This window comes from Mastigoproctus giganteus, chromosome 10 (genome assembly GCF_048544385.1).
Source record: "Mastigoproctus giganteus isolate SK-2022 chromosome 10, ASM4854438v1, whole genome shotgun sequence".
In the NCBI taxonomy this organism is placed as follows: domain Eukaryota; kingdom Metazoa; phylum Arthropoda; class Arachnida; order Uropygi; family Thelyphonidae; genus Mastigoproctus; species Mastigoproctus giganteus.
In genome coordinates this window covers 96,821,296-96,830,174 of record NC_143584.1, presented here as the reverse complement: position 1 = coordinate 96,830,174, position 8,879 = coordinate 96,821,296, and the positions used below count along the sequence as shown (strand labels likewise).

Genomic DNA, 8,879 nt, shown 5'->3' with positions numbered 1-8,879 from the left:
AAAATATATATCTCACTTTATTTGCTTTATTTTGCATTTTATAAACGTTTTAATTTAGGGTTCAATCTTTAAATACAGTATATGAAAAGCCATTCCTATTATTTTAATCACCATTTATCAATGTCGTATTGTTGGGTTGTAAAAAGTACATTAGTCTGTTGAAATAATAGTTTTATTTTATGTCAATATTTCCATGGGTCTGTTTCCAAAATATTTTATAATCAGAAAGACAAAGGGGGGGGGGGGAGAAGCAACCAGCTTGATATGTAAGCAGAGTTTACATTCTTTAATTTTACTCTGACTTCTGGACATTTTCATCGCCATCCAGCGTGCACAAAATATTTTAATTTTTGTCCTTTTTGAGGCTTTTTGCATACATGCTTCTGGAATCAGTTGGGAAAACCTGAGATCTAAATAATGGTAATGAAAGTATTACCTCCTGTATTTGATGATCCGAAAACCGAGGATTTAAATACTTCTCTGTTGAAGAAACCGTATTCTTTTCAAGACTGTCAGCATTTCTTGTCTTTCTAAGATTTTTCTCTTTTACCTTACCGATTTCTGATTTTGCGGAAACAATGTAGTCAACGTTTTGATGATTTTCTTCTGAATTTGAGCCATTTGGAGTCTTATAAGCGGCATTATTTGCCCGCTTTCGTCTACCAAAATGCAGGAATGAAGGATTTTCGTCTTTTATAAATGAAGATTTTTTTTGGGTTTTCATTCTTTCGTCAAGATTTCGGTTTTCACTGTTCAGTACCTGAGAAAACGGTCGCGATCCAATTGGGGCTGTATCCATTGTGAATCGATTCTGCAAAGTGGGACGTTTCCCGGAGTCGACAATTGAATGGTAAAGTTCAATTTCGTGTTTACTGGGCCAAAATTCTGATGTTATATAATCTCGTTTTCGATTCAAAATATAAAAATAATTACCACGACTAGTATATAGATTGTATTCATTATCTTGATCATACGCTTTATCTGGATTTACGCCAAGTTTGGTATATGAACTGCCAAATGGATTACTCTTTGGGTTGCAATGCCGAAACACAACAGTAGCATCTGGAACATTTCGTTTAATTTGATTTCTTGCTTTCTCCGTGTTTGTATCTTGGAATGAAGGCTTCAGAAAGGATATCATGGAATTGCTGCTGTCAGTTTTATATTCTAGGCATCTCAGCATTTCTCTTGGTACGTTTGTGTCAGGTCGCACGATATTAATCTTATTTGGCTTCATAGGAAATATGTTTAATTCATTATTAAAACGGCGGCCATTTTGATTTTGAAGGATTCGCTTTCCAAAATGCATAAGGGAATGATCACTCCAACTTTCCTCCACCCTTTTCTTGAAAGAAAGCGGATTTCTTTTGTCGTCTGTTTGGAAGCCAAGTAGCTTTCGTTTATTATATTGCGCTGATGGAGTATTCATGTGTACCGTTTCTTCCTCCTCCTCGTCATCATCATCATCTCTTCCGCTAAAAGACTGTGAAGTACCAATTTTGTTTTGTGGGTTAATTTCCATTCGTTTACCGAAGTGCATAAGGGAATGATCAAAGGGCAATGCATTGCCACTTTTCTTATTGAATGAGAATTTGGGAGATTCATATTTCGAGAAAACCTGTTTTCTCTTTCCAAAGTGCATTAAAAAGTGATCATCCCAACCTCCATCATCGCCTCTTCTACCAATAGTGTGGTCATCCTTGAACTGTGCACCAGGTGGCTGCCGTTTTCCAAAATGAAGCAAGGAGCGGTCCATCCATCCTCTGTCGTCATCTCTTCTATTGACGAAAACCTCTGGCATCTGGTTATTAAATGGATGTCTTTTTCCAAAGTGCATTAGAGAGTGGTCCATCCATTTTTCTTGACCATTTCTTTTATCAAATGATGGGAAAATTAATTTCCGTGATTTTAAATAATCAGAGAATCGCGGATTGTTAAACTGCATAAGAAATTGGAGGTCATATCCGTTTCCATTGTTTTTTTCTTTGAAAGATGGAAAAGTGATTTGTGTTTTTGGCTTAGTGTCCAATGGTTGTCGTTTTCCAAAATGCATAAGTGAATGATCTGCCCACATTTGACGATCATTTCGTCTACCAAAGGTACGAAGATCAGTCGGTCCTATAAACTCCCTTCCTGTGTGAATTTTTTTCCTGTCACTTTTCAGAGCGTTGGTATACACGTTCCTTTTAATAATCTATAGAAGAGGTTGCCATCTGGAGACACAAGCATTTTGTTTTCAGAACTGAATGTCCTCCTAAGATTGGCTCTTTTGCCGAAGTGCATTATTCTGTGTCCGCGTTTCCAAGGGTCATCGTCGAGCAACTCAGGTAAAACCCAACGACGCTATCTTTCTGATCTTCCATTTACTGAGTTTTGATCTAAGCTGACATCTGGAGTTGAAGCAGCGCTGATCTGTAAGAACAATAAAATAAAATTAATAAGCGAAATAAAAACGTTATTCACATAATTTGATTTTATGGATAAAATTTAGACTGCGGTGTATTGAAATATAGGATAATTTACCGACAGTAATAATTCGAGTTTTTTTTTTTTTTTTTTTTGGTTCAATTTATAAACATTACACTTATTAATAACAAGCAGACAAATAGCCCTATTTACCACACTTACGCACGATCACGAACACACGCACGCGTGAACGATATAATTATAGTTCAAGAAATGTAACAGTTAAATAATAACTTAACTAAAATATCTTACAATTGTTGAGAAGGGCAGGCGAAAGCGATTATTTCGATGAGAGAGCAATTCGTTTTTTTCCGGTAAACATTTTTGTAAAAAAGGTCAAGCTGAAAAATTTTTTTTATTTTTTGGCTGATATATATACTGTATAAATCAGAAAATCGGATTACGGTGCTTATTTGTGGCTTTCGTCGTCGTAGGCAGGGTGAAATGGCTGGTGGGTTACGCCGTACGAGAAATAGATGTATGAGATAGCATCAATGACAAAGTAGTGGAGGACTTCGTCCGTGCGTCAGCGCATACGATGTCTGTCTAGCTAGTGTAGTAGGTAAAAAAAAATAATAATAATAAAAAAATAACAATCTGGGTGGGAAGAAAAGTTTCACTACGACCGGCAGATGTGGGAAACCACCGGTGGCGCCTGACCCTTATTACTATGCCACTACGACCGGTACCACAGATGTCTGGTTCGAAATACGAGCAAAAATTGGAAGGCAGTTTCCAAACCTTCAGTACCGGACGATAAGAATCCTTTTTCACCACCACATCACTCAGGATAATGGGTCTCCCAGATGTATGGCAATCCACAAGCTTCTCGTACGTGAGTGAGAAAAGCAGACGAATTCTTCCGTATTGGTGCTAGTAGCCACGGACACTGAAAACATCTAATATGGCCAGGAGAAGAATCGCAGTCACATTGCTTAGAATTGATGTTAGTGCTAAACAATGCCACGAAACAATACCTCGTCGTCTTCCTCATGCCTTTATAGTACGTGTATACTATCGTTGTCCTGAAGAGTGTATCTGAACATTCTTTAAGACTAGGCTCATCTTATAATACTCACGTTGTATTGAATTATTCCAAGACGACAATATTACAGCCAACAAGATACGATTATGCAGTAATGATGTGCAGCGTCTGTCATAGCTCGCAGTCACGGAACATGAATCCTAACGAGAATCTGTGAAATCATGTGAAACGAGGAATCCGAGATGGGACTCTAAAGGACCCCAATGCTATTCTCGAACAGAAAATGGAAGAGCATCACCTGGGACACTAGTGTCCGCGTTGAGTACAGGACACATGGGATCGTCCCTGCTATCGCCATTTTATCTGCTTTTTTTTTAATACGGTGAATATGTACCTCACCGTCGACCGTGCGGCCACGCATTTTCATGCTCTGCCTTTAGTGCTAAAAATATAGTGTTAATAACTGTGTACCATGATGAATCCAATACCACAAGACTCCGTTTAGTATTTGCCGCCCATTGATGGAGCTGTCGTAGAACTCTCCATGACAGGTAAATTTTTATTGTCATTTTTTCGTCTCATATATTGCAATCATAACTACGGTATTTCGAAGTTGGCCCAATTGTGTAAGTAGAAACCTCACCAGGTCAAGGTTGCCACACAATAGGCCTGATTAATTCCCTTGATCAGTAAATGTGTTAAATTCCCTAATGGCCTTCTCCCTAGCGCCAGCGGCCTGAAGTCTGTAATTAAATCTGCTGAAAGTCACCGTAGCAAATCGTCTTGAAAGTAACTCCTCTTCTGAGCTTAACCGAAAAGTCAGTTGAAAGCAGAATACTGAAAGTTCACTACAGTAAAATTTGTCGGAGTTGAAATATGCTAAGCCCTACCCAGAAGAAGGTCATGTGCGCCGGAAAAACCACGTGTAGCCAGTGTCAAAAGCCTGCGTCTCTCACTGTGCAGTGTATCAGCTGCGCACTTAGCCTAGGGGCTTGCTGCGTAAATAATCTCTCAAAATTGTCAGCTTCTAAGAGAAAATCGTACCTGTGCCAAGCGTGCAAAACACCTGTACATAGGAAGGTACCACCAAATAGAAGGGCGAAAGGAAAGGAAACGCAACCTAATAACTCCACTAACATAGATAAAGCGAAGCCTCTTTCGGTAACCAACGCTGGCAACAGTCTTGTCAGTCCTGCAGTCTTATACAGCTCCCCGAACGCTGTAGCTGTCAATGAAATTGAATCTGCATGTGAGGTGCCACCCAGCGTCGAAGATTCTATGTATGACGACGCACTATTAGCTCGTAAAACAGACGACTTTATGCCGGCGAAAACACCCGGACATAATGAGAATGACAAAATAGCCGCTGAACACAGCCAACCTGCCGTGTCTACACTAATATCTGGAATGAATTTTGATATCGGGGTAGAGCCTCCCGTGAATGGGTATTACGATGCTAATGTCAATTGCAATGTTACCTCCATTAAGCCAGGTACGTTTCGAGCGCAACTCTACAGAAATCAATGCAGACGGCGGCATACTAGTGATAGTATTGTGTATGTCAGCCAACATTATAATGAAACCCTGACTGATACTGCTTCTAACAGTGGAAATACTATTGTAAGTGTAAATTTAAATGAATACAACCAAATAAATCACAGCGTGAGTCTGGACGCCCCAAGTGAAGTATCAAACTTGGCTGCGGAACCTTGCCTAGGAACAAAAGAAAAAGCGGAGTACCAACAACCAGATAATACTACATTCCTTCGCCTAGACGACCAAAAACTGGAGCTCATCGCGAACGAAATAAGGCACTCTAGACACTCAACTAATGTCTCTAGTCAAAGCCAAATTATTAAAACTCTCTGAAGATCACGACAATCAGGGTACGATGGCGAATACCTGCAGGGTCAATTCACACACATCATATCAACCAAGGGTGAGGTCACGTAATGGTCATGATACTAAAGGCACCCAAAACCGTCAACACATGATGAGTTGTGTTCAATCAGTTCCAGAAGCTAGTGTTATCAACGGTATAAATCCTTCGCTAGAAATTGAAACTCAGAATTGGCAGCATTCTAATCTCTCAGTACCTCATGAGGATAAACTTAGCACAAGCAATTCATGTCATAGAACGGAGAAGTTAAGTCTCACACCTGCATCGAGTGACTGCTGTGTGAATAATATCATTTTTCCCACATTAAATAACCCTAATGCGGTAGGTCCTAAGGCCAGATATCTCTACACAAACCAACCAACTGAGTTTCAGAGAGACCACTTAACTCATATGGGAAAATGCATCGACAGATCCACAACAAATAATCCAGTGGCAAATTGCCTTAATGAAGGCGTTACTGAGTGGCCGTATCAAGAAGCTAATACTTCATATACCAGTCTGCCGGATTCCCCGCCAATCCAGAATGCTATACACTGTCTCAGTAGCCTTATGCCGAATAGACTGAATAACAAATCATATGGGAACAGAAATGAAATTTTCTTCAAAAGGAAATTTGCTCAAAGACCTCCCGTCCCCTCCTACACATCTAGTCGTAGCGGATACAGCCGAAATAACTCCATCTTGGCAGCTGGTACACAATACCCTACCAATAACAATTATGGTAGATTGTCAGGTGCATCATTCTCCTCTCGAATAAAACCCATGATCACAAGACCCATCCAACAATCTAAAGCAATCTTTGTTTCCCGAGTCGACCCTCAGACTACTCCAGACCAAATTGCGTCTGAATGCCTACGACTCATGAATATAACTGTAAGAGTCACCCTACTGAAGAGGGCAGCCACATGTGCGTCCTTCAAAATTGAGTGTGATGAAAAAGATATTAATAATGTTGCCGCCGCTTCCTTCTGGCCAGTGGGAGCTCTCATTAGACCTTTTTATCACAACGGCCAGCCGAGATTAAAACTACCTCGCTATGTATATCCCAGTAAGCCCACCACAAGCTCACAAGTATGACGCCAAAAGAAGGAAACCAGACCATCGCAGAATATACGCACCCCGTCAGTTACACAGGATACTGAACCGCTACCGAATCGCCAGTCAGATGTCAATCGAATTTCTACAATAGTCACTACCCGACACATGATACAAAGTAAGACTATACCCCGTAGAAGACCTACTAGGACACAGATAAAACCATTATCCATGGGGAAGATTTTTTATCAGAATGTTAGGAGCATACGAAACAAGTTGGACACATTGGAACAAATGCTCTTGTCACGGTCTGCTGATGTTATCTGTCTTACAGAGACCTGGCTCCAGCCACATCAAGAGTCTCTGGTCGCTGCTGACGCTGCTGGATACAATGCCTACTTCAAATCCAGATCTGTAGCGAGGGGTGGAGGAGTAGCCCTGTTTGTACGTAACATAGCACTTCAAATAATCTCGGTCGCCTACTCAGATTCAGAGTGTTATGAGGCATTACTCGTCACTCTAAAAGTCCACTCAGCACTCTTGGATATAGCAGTCGTTTACATTCCACCTGTCCCTAGTCTAGAAATGATAAATAATGTAGTAGACTGGCTTCTTAACAAATTACATGTGTCAGCCACCCATATAGTATGTGGAGATTTCAACCTTACACCACAGCTCAATAACCTACTGGACACCATGTTAAATAAACTACAGCCATGTTCCATCTCTCTTATCAATGACCAACCTACAAGAGGTGAAAATAGACTTGACCTAATTCTGTCTTCTGGTAAATGTATAATTGATATACCCCCCGAAATGTTCTTTCCATCCGATCATAGCCCAATTGCAATGCTCATAATGCTACCGTATGTGGACTTCAATGTCAAGAAAAAAATTAAGAGCCAGCTTGTCACTTCGCCAGCCTTTCTGGACCCAAATAAATGCTTATTTGCTGCCAGCTGTATCCCGTGGGAATGTCTACTCAAATGTGATGCCTTACAAATGTATTTGCAACAACTCTCTTAACAAGTTGGATCAACTCTATTACAGAATTTGCGGCTTCCAAAGTCGTAAGGATGTCATCAAAATCTAAAACCTGGTGGAACTCTAGCCTATCTACATCGTTTAAACTAAAGCAAACTCTGCACAGAAAATGGAAACTGTCTAATGACACACAAGATAGAACGCAGATTCTCCAGCATATATCATGAGTCTCAAGTCAGGGAGTTTGAGTGGGATCAATTAGTTGACAATGAGATGGAGTCTGTTCCTATCACTAAAGAAGCACTAATACAGAGTATTAACTCCCTCAGGCCAACTAACACAGCTGGAGTTGATGGAGTCCCCCACTTCATGGTAAAGTGTCTTAGTCCTTACCTAATTGAACCACTCCAAGCAATTTATAGCTCTATCCTTGCTTGCCGAGTTTTCCCTGAGAACTGGAATAAGTACGCTGTAATTCCAATGCCGAAAATTACAAAGCCTAACCTTGTGGAGCACTATAGGCCAATATCTACTGCATCTACCCTGTTAAAAGTACTGGAGAAAGCTGTGTTGCCAAAGTTGTCGAATCAGATACTGGCTGGGCAGCCTCAACAAATTCATTATTCAATGACTGCAAGATCAACAATAACTAACCTCCTCACAGTTCAGGCCACGATACTAAATGCTTTCCAAGCCAGAAAGGAAATTGCAATAATTTATGCCGATATAAAAGCAGCCTTCGATAGTCTGGATGTACATGCCTTACTTCATCTGCTCCAACACGCCTTCCAAATAAAAGGAAATTTGCTGAAGTTCCTACAGGCCCTACTTACTTGTCGGTCCATTTATTACCGCACAGATAGTCAGATCCTCCAACGCCAACTCCATGCAGGAGTTCCACAGGGTGGAGTTTTATCAGGACTCCTCTTTACCGCCATGATGATCCCGTTCTGCAATGGTAGGGATGATGTATGCACTTATGCAGATGATATTAAGATCCTAACACCCATCCAACCGTCCATGAACAACAGGGCATTGTGTGAGCAGATTAATTACAAGCTTCTGAACTTATTCGTGTACTTGGACAAATTTTGCTTGGCCCTAAATCCGCAGAAGACTGTAGTCATGGTGTACTCGCTCAAAAAATCGCCTACGCTCGTACACCCGAAACTTAATGGCACACCTATCCCAGTTGTTGAGACGCATAGAGATCTCGGAGTAACATTTGATACGAAACTTACGTTCAACTCTCATATAGACCTGATTGTAAAGAAAATGAACTACTTACGTTGGGCAACAAAACAGCACCTCTTGCACGTGAAACAGACTGCAACAACCGCACGATATTTAAGAACCACAGTGTATTCAGCCATTTTGTACGGCGCTGAATTGTGGGCGTCAGCCACCCCTACCCACATTAGGAGAATATATGCGAGTGAATTCTGGCTGCTGAAGTGGGCAAACCATAAGCACCATCTCCCTCAACAGTTAAGGACCACGCAGCTCTCT

The 8,879-nt window shown here is 40.8% G+C and overlaps 1 protein-coding gene across 1 annotated transcript; it reads right to left on the bottom strand.

Annotated features, from left to right (window-relative positions):
* Window positions 1-343: 343 nt before the first annotated feature.
* LOC150079178 (uncharacterized) lies at window positions 344-2,179 on the bottom strand. Its single transcript, XM_090382982.1, has 2 exons — window positions 1,517-2,179; window positions 344-1,372 (listed from the first exon to the last, which is right to left on the bottom strand). The coding sequence occupies exons 1-2, from the start codon at window positions 2,072-2,074 to the stop codon at window positions 344-346; spliced, it is 1,587 nt and encodes a 528-aa protein (XP_090239108.1). The 5' UTR covers window positions 2,075-2,179.
* Between the last annotated feature and the right edge of the window lie 6,700 nt (window positions 2,180-8,879).